At 36.7% G+C, this 21,397-nt stretch overlaps 1 protein-coding gene across 3 annotated transcripts in view; it reads right to left on the bottom strand.

Annotated features, from left to right (window-relative positions):
* The window catches only part of LRBA (LPS responsive beige-like anchor protein), a 416,017-nt gene that overhangs the window by 31,646 nt on the left and 362,974 nt on the right, over positions 1-21,397 (bottom strand). For 2 of the 3 annotated variants that reach the window (XM_076337080.1, XM_076337081.1), the window contains exons 48-51: positions 12,977-13,066; positions 9,498-9,690; positions 6,687-6,749; positions 3,487-3,642 (exon numbers count right to left, since the gene is read on the bottom strand). In XM_076337080.1, coding sequence (XP_076193195.1) covers positions 3,487-3,642; positions 6,687-6,749; positions 9,498-9,690; positions 12,977-13,066 — 502 coding nt within the window. The remainder of the gene's footprint in view (positions 1-3,486; positions 3,643-6,686; positions 6,750-9,497; positions 9,691-12,976; positions 13,067-21,397) is intronic. The other variant, XM_076337082.1, reaches the window with a different exon arrangement.

The raw sequence follows: 21,397 nt of genomic DNA, 5'->3' as shown, positions 1-21,397 counted from the left end.
GCAGATCTTGTAGAGATAGGACAAAAGATAGACACACGCATTTCTTATGTGCCTACTTGGCCCATTCAGGTAACATGGACCAGGCCAAATTCTGCATCCAATGACACAAGGAAATGTGATGCCATTAATGTGTGACCTCAGATTCCTCAGCCCAAATGACCATGCATCCAATCTGTGCTTTGGGCTGAATAAAGAATGAGGAAGAACAGAAGGGGAAAAGAGTGATGGCTTTGGAAGGATTAACAACACAGGCCAAAAAAGAAATAGGAAATGCAAACTACTGTACCTGAAATACAATGTTCTGAAAAGTGTTTAAAAGTAATAACTAGAAACATGACAAGTAGTAACACAAATCAGTGTTGGGACTCAAATTAAGCAGATCTTAATAAAATATTTTGGCGCATGAGTTAAAAACGATTAGTCAATCATATAATATGGCTAGTAGGACACATTTCATAGCCCTCTTTCTATGCAGTACAAAGGCATTGTATTCATATCCAGCCACTAAATAACACTAACGGTAACAAAAGACTTAAGGGAGTGGTTCTGAGGAAAGAACAAAAATAATGTCAACAGCCTGATTTATAACAGATCAAAAAGGTAATTGCATTCAAGTGGAGAAAACCAGAAAAAAACAAGAGAAAGGTATGAATATCTACAAAAAAGGGGAATTACTTCCTTCAGTACATGAAGAAAAAATAGAATAACATCATGCAATTTAAAGCAAACCTGTACATCAGATTTAAAATAAAACACTGACAAAACTTATTAGGCAAGTACAATCCTCCAAGAGAAACTGTGAAATGAAGTACTATCACATGACTGGAAGGGGCAAAACCCTGGAATGCACACTTACTGTGCAGACCTACCTTGTATCGGAAAAGAGACTAACTCGGGGATCAAGTCGTTCACTCATCTCTGTGAGCCTGTAATAGTGTTCCATAGTGGCCACCTCTGCACACCAGGGCTTTAATTTGTGCTGCAGGGTCACCTAACTGTCTCAGATGCTGACCAGTCAACAGATTTAGTCAGAAGTTACTGAACTTCACAGCTAGGAGCAGTGAAACGCTCACAGACTACATAACCTCATTTTGGCAACAAGCAAAAACATCTTACCAGATGTATGTTTTTCCCTGAAAATTCAAGTTGCCAATTACATGGTTTAGATTTGGGAATAATTTAATTATGTGATATATTTTACAGTTGTATAGCCGCAGGTATTCAACTATCTGAGGTGATTTATACTTTTAGAACACAAGTTTATGCTATAAACATTGCTGAGTTATAGAGATCTCTCTTTCAATTATATTCTATGTTTATAGATTCTGTTCTAGAAAACAAACATTTTTCAAGGCTATTTGTTTGACAGTTGTTCGTGTAGTTGCAATGCCTTGTTAGTTTTACTTTGTTACTGTGCAGCTAAGGTTCAATCAATTCCATCAAAACAATAAGCTTTTGCTCTTTCATATTAGTAAAACAAAAAAAATCATTAATCTCGTAAGAGTTCCTCAACTTTTTTGTTTGTTTCCTTTAATAAGAGTTGTCCTCTCTATACAGTAATATCAAACTTTACCATATGCACTCAGATATCCCTTTTTGACAGAACAAATTTTCTAGTTAATGTTTTATTTGACAGCTGTGCTACGAATAATTAAAAGAAAAATAAGACTCAAGTCTCTGCGCTACTGAATCTAAAATGCTGTCTAGAAATCATTCCCACTGCTGGAGGAAGGTTTTATTGTGCTTCTGCTATACTAGCCGTGCTGAGAACCCATGATTTATGTTAAAAGTATTTCCTGTTAAAAAAACCCAAACAAACCCAAAATCGAATAGGAAAAAGGTTCCTTTTTTGTGTAAGTGCTAAAATATAATTGAATTCAACACTTGTGATCACTTGCCATTATGCGTTACTGATCACATCATCTTTTTCCCTTGCTGTTCTGCTGATTTCAGAGTATTTCACTACTATATTCTCATTTTAATTCAAAGCAAAATAAACTACATCTGAATTCACTTGATTTAAGCTAGAGTTGCTATATTGACAAAGAGGAGACACACAGCAGATGCAAATCTTCTGCAACTTTTTTGACAACTGTATTTTAGTTTATACTGTAATTAGCTATGGTAGTAACGAGATGCCTGGTGTATCTGACTTACACACAGAGGACATAACTTAATGAGATATTTGTAGTTCAGATTGATACATGACAAAGCTACCAAAATCATACAAGTTCCTTCCATAGGTGTAAAGTAAAATATATCCTTCGACATAAAAGAATTAGTTCTCTATTCGTATAAATCAAGAATATACACTGAATATTTATTACTGCTAGCAACTTTTCTGAAGATCTCCTTTAAATTCAGTTTTATGTAAATTTATTTTCATCAATGAGAAAATTAAACTAAGAAGGGTCTAACAAGATGTCTGTATAATGAACTGTAGGCAGTCAATAGGAAGTAAATGGAACTTCTCCTTTTTACTTAAGGCTTTAAAATTGCAAAAATGACAGATATGCTAAAATATGCCATGCGATCTAGTCTTAACAGATTTTCATTAAAGACCATCCTGTTTTGTTAAACATTTTGGTTTGCCAAGTGTGAAAAACACTATTAACTAATATATTTAAGAAATGATGACAAACATGTAGGATATTCCCTAGGGATTAATAACTTACTGGAAAGCTTGATGGCACACACACATTAACCACACCGGGTCATTAATCCCAAAGAAGTACCTTGCAGTGAGGTCGCTATTCCCATTATAAGATAATGAAAGGGAAAAAATCATACCTATTTTTTTCTGGGGCTCCATGGCTTTTAAATTCCTGTAGCCCTTACACTGAAAGCTTCTTTTCTATTTAGCATGACACATGCATGACTTCAACGGTTTGGATACATGCCAGCTGACAGACTAATTTAACTGCTGCCCATTATATCGATCAGTTTATGTTATATGAAAGAATTCAGTGGCTCCAAATCAATTTTTCTATTATAGCATAGCTTTCAAAGGCTTTCATAAGTATTCTTTCACCAGATTTCAAGACTTCACTTCTGTTCTTATTCTGTGGTGCTTGTCTGTATTTCCTCAAAAAAAAATTCTCTGGTGCTGAAAACCAACCAGAGTTAAATTCAAGTAAGCACTCTAAGAACAATTAATTCTCCTGGTATGCAAAGTTTCACAAAAACTCATTTACTTGTGGAAACTACAGTGTAAGAACAGGCATGCCTGTCATACAGATTTGAAGTGTGATGCTATGGCTAAACAAGAGCTCCTTGTCTTACATTTGCCACCATTCCACAAAAATGATAGCATACAATACACAGCAGCAGTAGGTAAGAAAAGATTTGACAAATATTATTAATAGGGGAATAAATACATACTCCACTTTCTCCCCCCACTCCCCATTCTTTCTTTATCTGAAACAGTAGGTTGACGATGAACAGAAAAACCTTTTAGGCTATTCGCATATTTTAAAAATACATTACCTGAGTCGGTAGAATAAACTCGGAAACTCTTGTCCCAGAAGCCACAGACCAAGATGTAACGATTATCAGAGGTGATGACAAAACACTGGGAATGTACCTGAATGCTTTGGTCTAAAAGGTCAGTGATTTGCCTTCTGTGCATACCTGTATTGCTGGCTGAACAGAAAGACACGCAAATCGAGAAATTTTAGCATCCACATTCACAGAACAAAAGCACATTTTAGAAACCTACGTTCACACCAAAACTATCCCTCACTGCTGTTACTTGTTTTTTGTGGCAGGGACATTTTCTTTCTACTTTTACTATAAAATGCTCATTACACTTCTGGGAACAATGCTAATTCCTTGTAGTATATATTCTAAAATAGAAGAAATCCCTTCTTTAAGTCAAACGCAGCTGACATATAAATGAAAGATTGCAAAAAGGAATGATACATAAAACTGTAATAAGCTTCCTTCCCCCCTTCTTCTAGTATAGGAAATTAAAAATTAAGAAACAAAGGAAGGCAATGTAATTATAAGACAGTACATATAAATATATGCTGTATAGTGGCTCAAATGCAGCAGACAATGGAATTATGATTTCAAAATCGTACACAAGCTGTATTTCATTGCAAGCATTGTAATTTAAAAAAAGAATAACTGCAGTAAACATCACTACCATTTCACACTTTTTTGAGCATTGCACAAAAATTAACCAGTTTATCTCCACAATCTCCTTTAGGGTTGAGAGAAAATATTTACCCTCCTTTGATCACCTGCTGTTTTATTTCCCCAGATAATCTTGCATTGTGAACCCACAGAATGGACAGGACTCAATTAATGAACACATTTTTCATATTGTATTTTGTCCTTATTAATTGATGTGTGTGCATATATATATATATGGGTCCCTATAGATATCTATCATGAAAATCCTACAACGTAGGCAGAACTTTTAATGTGCTTTGTTCCCAAGGGAACCTGACTCCCATCCCAGGCAAGTAAGTTCTCCTTGGCCCAGGTTTGTCTTCCGACTGCTCTATATATTACTCTATATCAAATCCTTAATTTATTTATGCTTTCACTATGTTTAAAATGTTGACACTGTCTTGTCCATATGGGTAGCAAGTAATTTAGCAAGGTATTGCCACTTGCTCTGCAGGTAACACGTAACGGGGCCTTTCAGACATTGCTGTTTTACATCTTCCTGTGCAACTGGAAAATGAGGACAGCAGGAAACCCTCCTTATGACCGAGACAGCAACAAGATTCCTGCTATAACCATAAAAGTGTGATTTTGTGGTCCTCTTAGGTGCCATTTCTAGGTAAATGTGTCTAGCCACAATTAAAAACCTTTAATATTATCTACATAATTACTTGCTTGTACCCAATGATGCTACTTAACAGTGACAAAGAAAGCCTTAAACCTTTTAAACTACGTCCAATGTAATCACAAGGCTGATTTGAGATCTATTGTATGAAGAGAATATTAAACCATTTTTCAGAACTGTGAACATTAATTTTAAAGGTGTTTATACCAAACAAAAGTCAAAATATTTTGTAAATTAAAGGCAAGCCTGAAAATGGAATTATAATTTTAAAATTATGAAAAATGCAAATGAAAATAAAAAATTTATTTCCTTCCTAATGTTCTTCACAATATGTAGAAAAATCATCAGACAGGTCCAACGTGATTTTGGGTTTTTTGCTGTGATGTTTATTTATATTTTTAAATCTACTTGATAGCAGGTTTTAAAGCAGAATATACATTTCCTGCTCCAAACATCTTTTGGATAAAATCTATTTCAGGAAGGGAAGGAGAGTTACAGCACATGTCCTCCTCATTATAAATTCTAAGTATTGCATTATTCAGATGGGAATTGATTTTAAAAACTTTGGAAAAACATTTTAATTTTATCAGCTCTATAAAATGGTTTAATATGCCCACACTGTTCCTGATTTAATTATCAGAGAGCTTACCCGGCAAAATGGCTACACAGCAACAGTCTGTATCTACAGACCAATACAAAGCAGTTCCTCCTGTGATATGCATATTAGTTTTGAAATTAATTCTCACTGGCTGACAGACCTGTCATTCTAACCTATCCAGGCAAATTCATTTTTGCTCTGATTTTTCCATGCTTCTATAATTGGCCACGTCACTTCTTTTTCACTTAAACTACCATCCTGAAATGGACAGTTTAAAAAACAGAGTTAAGTTTGAAGTCTAACAGAATTGGGGGTGGGGGAGGGGAATCCTGTCGTCTTTGCTCCTGTGAACTGTCCTACAACCAGTTTATATTTTGGGGTTAGGTTGTTTGAGTTTTTCTTTTTTGATCATGTTTAAGGTTCCATTTGCCATGCTACAGGCTCCTGAATTATAGTCCAAGTATGCACTCCCTGAAGTTGGGTCTGTAATGAAAAAACTGACCAAACCCTAACCATGCTAATAGAAAAATCAGCTCTATATAAACTAATAAACCTCTATAATAAAAAGTCATGAATTGAATCTATTACACTGAGTCGTTAAATAAGAGAGACATTCCTCCACCCCTTTTTAATAAAAGAAAAACATACACAAATTTAACTAGTGATGCTGATCAAAAGATGCAATACCCTTGAAAAATGAATACTAATATCTCAGTACTATAACGGAGTGGGCAATATATTTCAACTTTGAAACCGCTTTGCAATTACACATTAATCCCCTCAGCCTGAACAGCAGGTCTATGAAGAAAGGATTGATCTCCTTTAATGATGAAACCCTGGCACCATGGTTTTATTTTTCACAACACGGTGCAGTTAAGAACCCCACTGTTATTATGAAAATTTCCTCAGCAAAGGAGCTCCATCACATTACCAGTGCACCAATTCATCATAACGTGCCTCGCTCCTGCTCATCAACAAGTCTGAGTGATGAAAAGATCCAATATTATCCTGACAGTACTTCATGCACATTCTCAATCACACATTATTACAGCATCCATATTAATTTTCACTGACACGCGTCCTAGGCCTGTTCAAATTAGGCAAACCAACGAGGGGGAGTTGATGAAATACCAGCATAGCCACAGCTCATTGCATTCCAATTTGCATGCAAATGGTTTATCAGGAAAATTCCATTCCCAGCAACCAGCAAGTGAAAAACAACCGTAATCTACACTTCAGGGCCACCATACAGAGCTTAATGAATCGCAAAGAGAGAAGGAAGTGACAGACCTATGAGAGGATCGATTTCCACTGGCAGCTGGTAAGGCTGGTCTTGTACAGCACCTTGATGAGCTGGAATTCAGGAAAGAAGATTTTTAAAACTCTGCATTTTTTTAATACATGAAGCCACATACATTCTATAAATCAAAGCTATGTCCTTTTTTATTAACTATTCAAGATTCTTCTGCATCAATTGAATTTAAAAAAAAAAAAAATTCCAGGTGCTTTCGCAGGCTGCTTATTAAACATTTATTTTAGATTAGTGCTATTCTGAATGTATGCCATCAGCAGCAGCTCCGGTCCTGAGCCATAAGCTCTAGCAGATGCTTTACTGGCAACCTCTCCTGTCGCAACAAAACAAAATTAAGTGGTAAAGAGCACTGAAAACAAAATGTGACAACCATCTGCTGACTGTAGCAAATACTATTTTCCTCTTTACTTTTTAAAGCACTGCTTTGAACAAGTGAAGCACAAAGGACATTTTTTTTTTTAAAAGTCAGTTTATGATGCAGACAGGGAAATCTCATAGTCATCCAGTATTTAAGGTTTCATCCATCAACAAAAACCATTTATTTGCAAGTCTGCATAGAAGTTAATATATAATTCTGCCGACCTACATTTCATCTGGGCACCTGGCATACTGGTGAAATGTTTACCTCCTGAATTTTCCTTCAGTGTTAAAAAAAAGCCTTTTTTTTTTTTTCCCCCCAGCCTCACTAAAAACAAACAAGCAAGCGAGCAAACTCTCCCCTCTGCCAACAGCCTACAAGACGTTCTTGGAAGCGGAACAAAAAATAATGGCTGAATACTTACACCTATGATTTTTCTATCTACCGTCCATAGCTTAATATAAAAATTAGTATCAATAGAAGGGTTTCATAAGTAATTGGGAAGTCAAAATTCTGCTGCAATGAAACACTAACGCAGAACGAAACATGAAATTCACGTGACAAAATGGAGGCACCCTGTGGGGTACCAGCGCTATTAGATGTCAACAAAGCCACCAAACTCATATACAAAAGCAGGAATGAGATTTTTAATTACACATCAGTGATAACTGGTCACTTGGCAACTCAACTTTTTTATCATGATGCCTCATTAGTGAAGACAATGCTAAGCCCACAGCAGGAGATATGGAGTAGTAATGATACCTGCACTCTAATCCTAGCAGATCTCATTTTGGTATAAAATTTGAAGGCAACAATAGTGAAGGCTAGTCTCAGGAGTCCATAGCCAGTATCTTAGGTGTAGTACTCCATTAACAGCCTGCAGCTGATCAGTGTGCTCCTCAAAGAGGTGGGGTGAGGTGGGTTTTTGTTCTGTTTTGTTTTTGTTTGGTTGGCTTTTGTTTGTCTTGAACTGTAGCTTTTCTTGAGCTCTTTGTAAAGGCAAGACAAGTATGAAATGCCTCTAAATGAAAAAATAGCAACTCAAAAGCTCAGCTTACTGTTCTCCCTTTCAGAGGTGAGGGAAAAACCAAAATCTGAAGATTTTGTTCAACTCAAAACAGTTGATTACTACACTTAATAGTTGGTTGCTTGCTCACAGATCATCAACCAGCAGACTTACAAGGAAATCAAAATCAACTCCTACTACTTTACAACCTCTTCTTTTCCCATGACTGTTGTATGTCCACAAAGGCTATTTTTTAAAAGCCTTGAATATTATACGCCCAAGGTCACACATCCAAGGTATGAAAGGATACTGCCATCCTCCTTTCAAACAAATGTCAAGAGCCCTGTAAATAGTTCTTGCTCACAACTTGTTATCTAGACAAGCCTCCCTTCCCCCCTTCCTTCCCACCTTTCTTTTTAAGCATTTCTTGGGTGGGTGAAATAATACATAGATGTTTATATTTGTAAAACGTTGAGAGGTAATTTGTAAGAATTAGGAAAAAGTGTGGGAGTCATCTGGCTTTTTTCAAAATGTAATCCAGGACCATGGGTCCAGATTTCTTAGTAGGAATTTCAGTGATGTGAGTATCACTCTAGTGCAAATATCTTCTATTTAAGTTATTTGAGTAGAAGCTCTTTTTTCCCTTTCTTGAAAAAGCCTTCAACCAGATTTATTGCATAACACTGAAATAAACTAGCTTTCATGGCTTGGGCCTGAGACTGTCATAGCCAGGGAAAGGAGGATGAGTGCCTTTAAGATTAAAGAACATTAAAACTGAAAACAGAATGACTATATTCTCAAGTCCAACACATTTTTAAAGGAAAATTAATTGGATTGGTTGCTATGCAAATGGATATGTTGCTTTCCTTTCATATTGACAAATATATAAGCACCTAATAACTTTGGGATATTTAAGTTACAGAAGATACAGACTTCCCATATATTTTTTCTTCTAATACTCATTGAGCGGGGCTTTAACATCAGAATATGGTGTTCATAATCAACTAGAAAAAGATAGCAGAAAAGATTTCAGGCAAGTTCTACATGTTTTAAAAGTTGTCTTTGACATGATATGGTTCAGGCTTCCATCTGACTGAAAAATAAATTCAAGAGGAAGAGTGTGACTTTATCACAATCAAATAGTGATATACTGTTTTTGTCTTCTTGCATAGTGCCTGATGGCCTGGAAAGCAATATATTGTTGTTACAAACCTTTTGTGTGCTACACATCTTACTACACAATAGTTCAGATTACCTTTTTAAGGAGAAACTAAGACCACATGTGAAGAGCATGCTGTGTCAATGAACTGGACTTGCTCTTCACACTTTAAATTTAAAACAGTTCTGCAACAAATTTTGAAACAGACAACAAAAGTACTGCTTGATGGTAGCGGTTTCTTAGGCTACTTACTTTAATTTACTTACCAGGAAGATTATGCCACTTGTTTACAGCAAATAGCCTATTTGCAGTAACTGTGATCACAGCAGGATTGGCCAGACCAGGCTGGGTGTTGGCTGCTACATGAGTGACAGGGGAGTTAGATGGGAACTTTAGAACCATGATAACGTCCTGTTGAGCTTGGTCTGTGAACATCAACGGACTCTGCAGGAGGAGATACTGTTGAGTGCACACAACAAGAACCCAAATACACGGGAAAAGAAAACATGGGGAGGAGAAAAGAAGACAGGACAAGAGAAGGAAGATTGGATTAAAACACACAAGATCCAACAGCAGCTGCAGTGAAAAGCAAATGCAATAATAGTGGACAGGCTTGTGGAAACAACCATTTTAGGTAGAAAAACCTTCACGCACTATTAATTTGAGGGCCTTGTTGAACACAGGGTGTCTATATACAGACTTTGCTACAGATCACAGCAGATTAAAGTAAAAGTTTCCAATCACCTATCTCTGCCAAAAGAATTCTCCTTCATATCTGCAGAGATAGTATGTCAAGGAGAGCAATGCCAAACTAGGAGGAAACAAAAAAAGTGAGCAAAAGAAATTCCTGCTCCCAGAGATTGTCTCAAGTTGCATTGAATTGGCAGGCTGCAATTCTTTACAAGCCAGATGAGAACATGAAAGCACATTAAAATAAACAGATACACACATACACTAGATATATGTTCTGTATATATTTCTGGTGTACAAAAATAAGATTTATGAATGCAAAGTAGAAGACTTCACTGCAAATGTGTTTCAAAGGACAAACATAATTAAATGCAGTTGTAAAGAATACAAAGTGGACATGATTACAGACATTATCCTGCATTTTTTCTAGAAATACTAAAGGGAGGGAATGAATCCAGACTCTCATTTTCAACATAATATTTTTAGGTTTTAGTTTTTTAATTTAATAAGTTGAAAAGTTTAATAACTTTTTAACTAAGCTCTCTAACAATACTGCGAATGTCAAAACAAAATATTGAGGACTTTAGATCCGGATATCAAACGTAAGGAGGAAAAGCAAAACTTAATGGGTTTGTGATTGTGTGGTGTACCTAAAAAAGAGAACTCCACTGAGATGTAGAAATACAACCATCCTAGTCAGCAGTAGCCATATTGCTCTAGTATTTGTAATTTTCTAATAACTGAATTAGAACACTAATAAAGTGTTCTTGGCTATTTTCCACCTGCAATATTTCATTACATATATGTGTACGTAAGTGCATACATTTAATGTATATTTATACAGAACTAATAAAAAAATTAAATACATTTGCATTTTTATTATCACTCCTTTTTAAAAAGTTATTAAGAGTACTTAGAAAAACATATTGCTCTATGAATTCCTATTTACAGTCTTTGCATAAAGGTGTAAATAAAAGCAACTAATAAGCTACCCAGACACCCTTCTGAGCAAGTGGCTAAAAGCCAATCAATATTATGAGTTAATCCTCCCTGGATGCTCATTCAATTAAAGGTGTCAGTAATGCCTCATCTGATGTGGCCTCAATTAAATCCAGCTATCTGATGGTTGAAAACACAAGGGGATACAGCAACAGCAGCAAAACCAGACAAATAGGCAGCCTTCGTGTGACTGCTAATTACTACACCTGGTGTATATTATGGCTTGTGCGCTTAACACAGCACGTGTCAATTCGGCTGTATTCATGCATACATGCACACACATACAGGAAAACAGAAAACTCAGTAAATAATACAACTAGAAATAATTCAAAATTGTGACAGGAAAAACATCTTTACTGTATTTCAGCTCTAGGAATACTACTTTTAAAACCACTTAATATACTGCTATTATAAAATCTTGTATTAAAAACCACAAAACTGGTCAAAGCAAGTGGAGAACTAAAGGTTTTTTTCTGTGTGTACCTCAGCCCCAAAAAAACCACAGGAGTTAGAAACAGTTAACTTCATAGAATTTAACTTCTTCCATTACATACTAAATCATACTAATTCAGCGTCATGAAAAATATTATGATAAAACCACACAAACTGCTTCCTGGCATCAAATGTATTTATATAACAATAGGTCTGAGAAACACGTCCACAATCAACTTCTCAAGTTCTTCCTCTTCCTGAAACAAATCCCTCTAAATTAGGGCAAATGCCTAGTGCACGGCACCATGACAGATGGACACACATATGGTGTGTAGCTATATGATGAGGGCACTTGGGCTCCCCAAAATCCCTGTTAACAGGGCTCTTCTGAAAGAGAGAGCCCCATGGGTTGCACACACAAGTCCTGGCAGTGGTCTGCAGCCCTGGGACACTACGTGGGAGGTGCAATGGGCCAGCAGATCACAAATCAGCACAATCAGCTCTGTCCATCCAGTACATGGGATCCCAGGGCAGGAACATGTCTATAGCACAGCTGTCAGTGTAGTATGTACTGGCTGCAGGGAAGGTGGTGGGGATGGGGGGACAGTCAGCTGAGCAAATCTCATGTACAACACATGACATATTTGAGAAAGGCTAGTAGCTCAGTTTGACAAGAAAGTTTACATTTCTTAGACTCCTATGTCACAAGGTTTGTAAGCTACTTTGGAAACATTTCAGATTTTTGTGTAATTTTTCTAAAACCTTTTGCACTTCAGGTACGTTTTTCATCTAATAACCTTAGTCTGCTTGAGTAGGACATACGTCTTACAGGACATACAAGAAGAAAATGTCTTTTTTTATATTTCAGTGTAAAATGTCCATCTTAACAATAAGGGAATGTAACCTTTTGAAAAACGTGTGAATTAGCAGACCATTTGCTCCACTTGTCAGAGTATCACTTAACATACTTAGTTCTGGATCTATGACAACACAAACGATATTTTAGACCCAAGGACTGCACGCAACATGATATGGAAAGTAATCAGTAATAAAATAATAGTTTGTATAATACAATTATATTAGACACAAGTAGAGGTAAAAGGGAAAGCATGTTAATGCTCACTGCCTGGATTTTATCACCCTAGCTTTACTGCAAAACACATTTAGTCACATTCTTTGCTACGTAAGTTTCAGCTCATGAATTCCTAGTAATCCTGGTTTTAGGGGAAAAGCAATGCCTGGGGGAAAAGACAAGGAAGTTCCACCTCCTAAATCCATGCTTCTTGGGGAATCTGCCAAAGATTAACTAAATTGTCTCCATGATGACTGGCTCTCACCTGTACAGGTATGGTATTAACAAAATCAACTGATGAAGTGTTCTTAGATTACACTGACAAAAAAGGTCTGTACTAGAAATCAATACAATCCTTTCAGCAATAAATAAAATAATAGTTAAGCACTGCATACACTCCCAGTCCTACAAAATCGTAACTCATCTGCCGTTTTTAATAACACAATTCCACGACCACATAAAAAGCAAAGCAAAGTGGCCAGATCTGTAACTTTAAGATAGCAAAGGAAACGAACAAAATGGCAGGTCACAAAGAGTTAACATGGTACTTACCACCTGCATGGCAGAACTTCTTGGAGGATGTGGTTCTATGAGCAGTTGGGAAGGGGTCTGTCCAAAACTTCGTATTTGAGCTTCAACAGCCTGGAAAAGGCACAGGCAGGTTTGCATGTTAAGAGGTGCTAATTACAGGCAATAGAACCATAACTGTCACCTGAAAATGTCATTCCACACTTCTGGCTTGTTTCATGTTGAAAATCAACCCCGTGTGTTCACTGTGGGGCTAAGTGCTTGGCACTGGTACTAAGAATGAGGTAATCATTTTAGTACTGTGGATGCTATTTCCATGAGAAACTCTGCAAAACCTCATCCTGCTCAATGATATTAAACAGAAACAAGCTATTATAATCAGAAACCCTCTTTATTGGCTCCATTTTTCCTTTCTAACACTGGCTTATCCTGTTTGTATCATAACTCAGAAACAAAAGTTAATTTTTAGAAAGTTTCTATAGGTATTAAGAGTGTTCTACTTTCTATTTAAACTCCATTGCTTAGTTTCACAGCAATAACTACAATGAAAGCAACACAGAGCTTTTTTCTTATTTTCATTTCTATTCAAAAAGAGCAAACAACTTTAGGACGCATTAAACTACCGACAGCAAGACTAATATTAAATGCAGCTAAAGGAGAATGTGAAGATACAATTTTTCAAAAAGTTTCTCTGTATCTTCAGCAACATGCTTTATCACTTTCTTCATAGGGCATCCATGAAAATACCATCTCATGCTTAGTGATTTCTTAAAAATAATTATTCTAAAATGTGTGAACTTATACCTCTTGCCTAGGCATGTCCAACTAGTTTTACATGATGCCACCTATTGGCCCACTGGCTTAAAGATAAAAATCAAGCAGCCAAAATTCAACAAGTTATTTCTTGTCAGCCAGGCCCCTGCACTATCCACAGAAACAGGCTGATACTACAGAAAATCTTAAATCATTCACATTAGATTAAAACTCTTTCATTGTGAGCTAACCTAAGTAAAATTGCCTTGCATTTGCTGTGGGCTAACAGATTGCATATGGACCGGTACTTTAGTTTCTCTGTTGCATGGTGCATTGAGCCCTACATTCTCAAGTGTCGAGTGATGCTGAGTACGAAAGGTGAGGCATTAGCAAGTCCCGCTTTCAAAAGAAGTCCTGAAAATCAGACCCTTCAAAGAAGTGTTTTAAATGGGACGCTTGAACGCTAAAACACAAAATCACTAGCCGCTTTCTAGCTATTAGAACACTGTTTTCTCTCAGAGATTCTTCTTTTTCGTGGTTCAACATACCTTGAGGCTCCTTACACTTATATTTCCTGTTCTATTTTAGCCACCCATTAAAATTTTTGAGACAATGGAATAACACTTATGCTGATCTTATTCTTACAAACAACTATTTTTAGATAATAATAGAGACTATTACTAGGACACACAATGTTCTCCTGTTACAGAAATAACAAAAACAAAAGTAGAATGCACCTGAGGCCTTAAGATCACCAAAAATAATCATCCTCTGATAGGAAACATGCCATCCAAAACACTAGACCTTATTACATTTGGCAGGGCTTTTGAAACATCTGAACTCACCAGAACAGGAGTTGCAATTACTCTGATGGCAGATTCTAACACTCTTGCCCACTCTGGGAAGCATCTTAATCTTCAAAGAACTGGTGAATAAGTAAGTTTATCAAAAAGCTGGCTGAAATCTGATGTACAAACACTGTGATTCAATGAGTACTTTTTGAGGAACAGCAATATCAGATTCATGAAACACTAAAGCTCAGTAAGACCATCAGAGTACCCTTCCTAGTGATGAGACATGCTACATTAAAATTCAAATCTGGGTTTTTGTGCCTCGAGATATCGAGGGAATCACAAGGGCATAGAATTTGTGGTCCCTTAAGACATGAGGCATTAACAAAGCAACCACATACTGGTCAGCAGCTCTACCCTCTCCATAAAAAGCCGTTAGTTTCAAAACATCCAGATTAAAAAGATTTGCCTACATTTACTTGCAGATTGAGTGGAATATTTTTACTACCAAATGGGAATTTTGCGTTGCATTGAGGGTAGAACCAGAACACAGGAGGAGCAGAATGCAGACAGTCCTGGATGTCAGTTCTTCTGTGCTTGTTAAAATCTTCAGGGCAAATCTACAGTCTATAGGATCTACTAGTTATTTCCTATATTTCCTATAAAATATATACCAAATATATTATTCAAAATTAATAAAATATTCTTGAAGCACAACTCCCATGCGTTTCTTTTAGATCTGAAAATAGAATAGATAAAATGAGGAAATAATAAGCTTCGGATTTATTAACTTCCTTGTATATTGACTTATGATCAATATGGAAACTTCCATTCCCAAATAGCCCACGTTCAGCATTTAAAGGGAGTCAGAATTTTGTCTTACCCATGAAATCTGGTATGTCCTTTAATTCCCAATGCTACCTCTACACACTATACTCTCTTACATAGTGCCAGTACTAAGAAAAGGAAAATTAAACACAAGATACCACATATTGATGCAGAGCGTTTCAAATACTTCAAATACATCCATCATAACAAGAGCCCAAACTGATGTAGAACAAAAATCAGATGTCGTAATTGCTTTAATCAATGAAAGATCAGCAGTCAGAATGCTATTTTCCACAGTCCAGAGCTCAGAGGAACTCGCCACCTTCCAGCAACATAAAAACTGGAAAAGATACCATTATGATTCCACTGCTTACTCACATACATGATGTTTGTCATTATCACACTCCTAGACCACACAACAGCAGCAGCAGAACAGCTATTTGTCTCCCACCCACTCTCAGTGCAGAAGAGAATCCCTCTGGGATATTAAAAACAAGTATAAAATATTCTACTCGACCCGCAAGTAGATAGTCACTGCCTGTTTTCACATAGTGTTCTGTCAGAACTGGTGAAACTGCTGACCAGTGGGACAATGATTTTGCCAAAGCTTGCCTTAGAGGACCACAAATTCTCTGTTTTCAGTCTTTAACAGACAGTTTCTACATCCATGTTTATGATCTAGCTTGAGTTTGGGATTTACAGTTCCGGCACAAACAAGTCTTTTAGACTCATTAGGTTCCATCTGGTCCTTCAGAAAAATACAAGAGCCTACGTTTCCAGGATTATAATAGCCCCCTGACACAATCTTTCCCTTTTAGCCAACAGAACTGGGAAAAATCTACATTCAGATCACGTCCTACCACAGGTAACAAGGTTTCATAAAACATCAAAACTGTACACAGAGTAAAGGCAGAGATACTGGTATCTGTATGTCCTCTTTACTGACGTCTTCAGAGATCCAAAAGAAATTTGAAAAACTGTTGAGTAAAGGCAACAACACTTGGACAATTATGTCTAGACATAGTGGCTAGACTTCAGCATAAAAACCTTTTGCATTCCTTTTAATTACCAAGGAAAAAAGTAAAGATTTCTTTATTTAGTTTCAACATTTCTTAATTATGACCAAGAGAGTGTACTAGCAACCCCAAATGATTCCTTCCTTTTCCCAGATCGTATTCAAAGTCAATCCAGATGTCAACTCCATGTTCTGATGATGTCTCAGTCAGAAGGATCACATACAGAAGGATGCAAGATGACCTCCCCCTGTCAGCAGAAACACGCGATGGTGGAGCTAGAATCAATCCCCATTCTCTCAATTTACATAGCCATAGAAAGAGAAATACAGGGCATTTTAGTCACCAGATGTCACTCAGACTTTTGTTCAACTTGTCAATCAGCTAGGAGCAGGGAATCTTTTCCTCAGAGAGGTAATTAATATCTCTTTTGAAGAAAGCAACCTACCACTTACCTGAGAATATACAGTAAAATGACCATCAGTCAAAAAGTCATCAACTCACTTTCTAACAAATTATAGCCCAGCTTCTAACTTAATTTTCTTGAAAAATTTATTACTAGCATTAGTCAGTATTACTAAGAGACGGCCAGCTTCTTCTAGTGGCAGAGGAAGTGCATGTGTTCTCACATTGCTGAATCCCTCTGGAGCATACAGCCATTTAGAGTATTGTAGGTAGAAATACTTGGGAAATTTGCACAACTGGTTTCACATCTATTAAAGGCACTATATAACTGGAAAGGAATAACCTTTGTTTGAAAGATATCTTTAGTTCCACAAACTCTTATCTCTCAAAGCATGCTGCATACCACAAAGTAAAAGATAATATCATTCAACATTTTGTTTCACTGCTTCTCAAATATCTCAGTAAAATAGCTTTCTTCCTGTTAATCCTCTACAAAAACAAAAGTTTAGTAAGGCCGGAACTGTTCCAGATGCTACAACAAGAGTAATAAAATGAAACAAGGTAACTAACCCTTTACAATAATCCACACAGTATGCATCTCAAACCACATACTTACATGATAAACATGGTATTTCAAATGTGAATTGATTTATAAGTATGAAAGCCATAAGCAAATGTCACAAGTTAACATTTATCCGATTACCACAACAACCTGTTCCTAAAAAAGTCATCTCCTCTTTTCTTGGGGGTGGGAAGGGGAGAAGGGGAATAGAGAAGTAAATTAAAAGAGGAAGAGTGAAAAACTCGAAAACTTGGCTTAGCTATAATGTAGCTTTTGGCCACTGCTTAGTATGGATATTTTCAGTCTCTGAACTTACCCTCTAATCTAACTGTGAAGAAAGTTAATTCAACAGTATGTAGTACCCACCAAATACGGCTGTAAATTTTTTGGGAAGGAGGGTGATGGGGAGGTTGAACATATGGATGCAGTTAAGGTAAAAACAGATGTTTGTTACTTTTCTTTGCAGCAACACTCAGAAACTAAGTCAAAATTGCTTTTTTTTCATGTTTATGTCTGAAAGAACTATAAAATTAAATATGAGGGAGGGCGGGTGGAGGGGGAACTGCAGTGAGCGTCACAGAGAAAGAATGAAACGGTCTCCAGTTTTGAACTCAAATCCTGAAATGAAGGCCCATATAGTTAAAAGGCAAGACATACACCATTTAACTTTAGATTTAAAGACCCTTAAAGAGACTAGCTCAGTTGCTTTCATCATGCCTGCTCAGACACAAAACCCCAAATTGTCTTAAGAGTCTGACAGCACAGCACACCCATGTTAAAATGCACGCCTTGGTCTGAACGCACAACAACCTACAACCTTACTGTGCGCTACGAAGAGGCTACTTTCAGTCAAAGTGCCTTTACAGAACTACGCTGAAGTATTTCCAGTTACTTCTCAGATCTGTAAGATTTAATTGCCAAACATTTGAACACCCAGGTGAAATATCATCATGCATTGTAATACACATTCTTTCAGCATATATATTAGGGACAGAAAATGTTTTGGGTTCATCCTCCACCTTTCTACCCAGTATTTATGTCCAGAAAATAACAGCCCTTGCAAAAATAATTACTTTGGCTCTCTGCCGCTCCTACCTCACTTTTCAATATTCAAAAAGGTTTACACACATGTTCCTCCGTGATTTCTATTGGCTTGAGCGATATGCAATTATGATTACTTGCTTTCCCTTTCCTTCCACCCAGATGTTGCCTTACAGCACCAGAGAACACAGAATATTTGACAGGTTTCCCCTCATACAGTGAAGGTGAATGGCTAGCTCCTTTCCCCATGGGATGGTGATTAAAATCAAGCTCTGCTAACAAGTGATCGGAAAACCTCTTCTGATCAGATAGTCACTTATAGTCCTACAGTAAGATTCTTAGTCAAATTCCTCAGGGACTACAGAGACACAGATCACACCAGCCAGAGAACAAGCACGATTCATAACAATTAGATAAAATTGCTGAAAACAGGCTAAAGATTATAGAAGAGAAGCTTTTTGTAGTACCATCTCCCCTTGTTTCATAACAACCCCGTTAGATCAAGATTGTGAAAAATGGACAAAATGCTTTTCTGACACAGGCAATGTATATGCTTGCTGACTGTACACCTGCCCTGGGGACATTGCACTACACTTTACCCAGGGAAAAAATACAGCGCTCAAATGTTAGCATCATAAATTCACACACTCCCATCCGCTGTTTTAAAAATAAAATGAGCAGCCTAATTTCTTCATGCCAACCAGAAAAATCTCTCTCGTTTCAACTTCGCAAATCAACCATTTTATATTGAATCACTTCAATTTTTTGTTTTATCATTGCACTATTCACTTAACGTACTGGTTTAAAGAAAATTGCCTACACTAGCTTTGAAATCTAACAAATGGCAGGGGAAGGAAGGGAGCAAGGAGAGAAGAAAGGCTAAAGAAAAGATACTACAAGATCAAGAGTTACATACTGTTCTCTAGGTATCATTAAACATGCCTGCAAAATGTTTGTAATTTACACTCCGCTTGGTTAACAGAGGGTATAAGATGCCTGTTGCAGCCCACTAATGCAGTTACTACTTCAACTCAAGTAACACAGGTTTATAGCTTCAGAGCTGAAGCGTGGGCAGAAATACTGTCAACAACCTGCAGAGGGGGACATTATTAGAGTACTCTAGCAAATTGGTATGAATTAAAAGGTGAACAACCTTTGCCTGCTGCGGTGCATTAGGGATATATGTAACAAAACTGAGTATGCCTCATTACCCAAGAAAACAACAAAAAAATGTAGAAATGAAAGCCATCAAATATAAATGAAGCATAGGGGTTTTTTTTCTTCCTTCCTTGTAGCGTTCTTGCAAGAAACACATCTGTTGTATAATATTTTTCTTTTTTTCCCCTCTAATTTCAGTTCCTTCTGTCTGCTCAAAATACCATAGTTGTCTGTTTGGAAGTTGGTCACTAGTCTAACCACTTGTTATTTATGAAACCCAAACTGCTATAGATACCTGGAGGAGGGAGGGGTTACCCTACATAGTTTTTTTTTTTTTTTCCTCAAAGCTATTTGCGATTCAATATATGAATAATAGTTTCTTCTGTTCGCATCACAGAAAAGTGTAGAAGGGAGCACAGCATAGGATACCTTCCACTACACCTTTAAAAACAAAAACAATAACCCAGCTCTTAAACTACATTAAGAAATTTTCTGTGAGAATAAAGAAAAATGAACTCTTTTTGTCCAGACAAATCAGTATGACAATTACATGGCAGTCATTAAAGTAAAACAGGAAGTAATCACAGTTTGTGAGAATACAAATAGATCCCCCTCAGGGCCATGCGAGTTGCTCCAATCTGAATACATTCCAGGCATATTAAACAGAGGCATAGCACGGCCTGGCTGCAATCTCCAGTTCATGCAGCTGTCCGTCTACTGCAGCGTAATCCCAGCTGCCAATCTGAAAGAAACCAGTTAGTCAGACCAGACACAACCAACAGAAACAAATGTCACTCAATAATGTTCAGAGGCACTGGGTTCATGGATAATTTCAAACAGTATCTCTGTCTGGAGCACTGATGTGCTCATTCAAAACACCTAAATCTTTGGCTACTGGAAAGAAGCAGATAAAATACTAGAACTAGAAAAACAGGTCTGGTAGTACTTCAAAGAGACTGACAAACTAAAAGGGTCTAAAAAGAAAGTTAAGATGAATTTAAAGACCTGCAAATAAAACTGGATTCAGTACAAGCAAAACCCTAACCAGCTCTGGAGCTAGTTTTTTTAAAAATATAACAGTCTCCATTTTATTTGAGCACCACAACCAAAATTGCCTCATGTCTCTCTTCACTGTTGCAGCTGAAGATTTCAAGAGAGCAACTCATTGCTTTCGTTTAAAATCAATAATTATCACAGAGAAAGTAGTGGCACTGCCATGCGCAATACCTTGAAACTTCATCAATTTCTGGCATTATTCATTCACTCCTCTAAACAGCTAAACATAATCTTTAAAACTTGCTACCTTCACACAGTCTACTTGCTACTTAGCTGACTCCAAATTTTCTGATATAAAACTTCTTCCGCTGCAAAAAAGCAATCTGTTCCAATCTGTTAGCATTCCATGGAATTTCTTCAACATTGATGCTATTTCTATTTAGTAAATAAAAAGCTTCATTAAAATAAAACATGTCAATCTGAAGGAGGCTAATACACTGATGTAAAAATCCAACATTTAATGGTCTTTAAACTGTCTTGTGTGATCACCTTTCAGAATCTGTAACAATTGTGAAAAAGAAACAAATAACTCATTTTGCTAAGCTAAGAAATACATTTATTTAAACTAAGTCATAACTACTACCTGCAAGATCAAACTTGCTCTTCTCAAAGTACAGGTACAATATTATCTCAGAGCCTTCTACTTCAATGAATGAACTTTTTGTTATCATTTAATAAAATGTAACATTTAACTGAGACTTGATTTTTGGTCACTGCTTGAGGAAAAGCACCTTCAGCATGACGGCAAGCTTTCTCACTCAAGAAGCAGCTATTGTTCAAATATAACTAATATAATACAGTTTGGTGAGTAAATACCACACCACATCTGCAGACACAG

This window comes from Aptenodytes patagonicus, chromosome 4, assembly GCF_965638725.1.
Source record: "Aptenodytes patagonicus chromosome 4, bAptPat1.pri.cur, whole genome shotgun sequence".
Lineage (NCBI taxonomy): Eukaryota > Metazoa > Chordata > Aves > Sphenisciformes > Spheniscidae > Aptenodytes > Aptenodytes patagonicus.
Note: the sequence above shows the minus strand (reverse complement) of the source record. Positions and strands in the feature narration are given on the sequence as shown.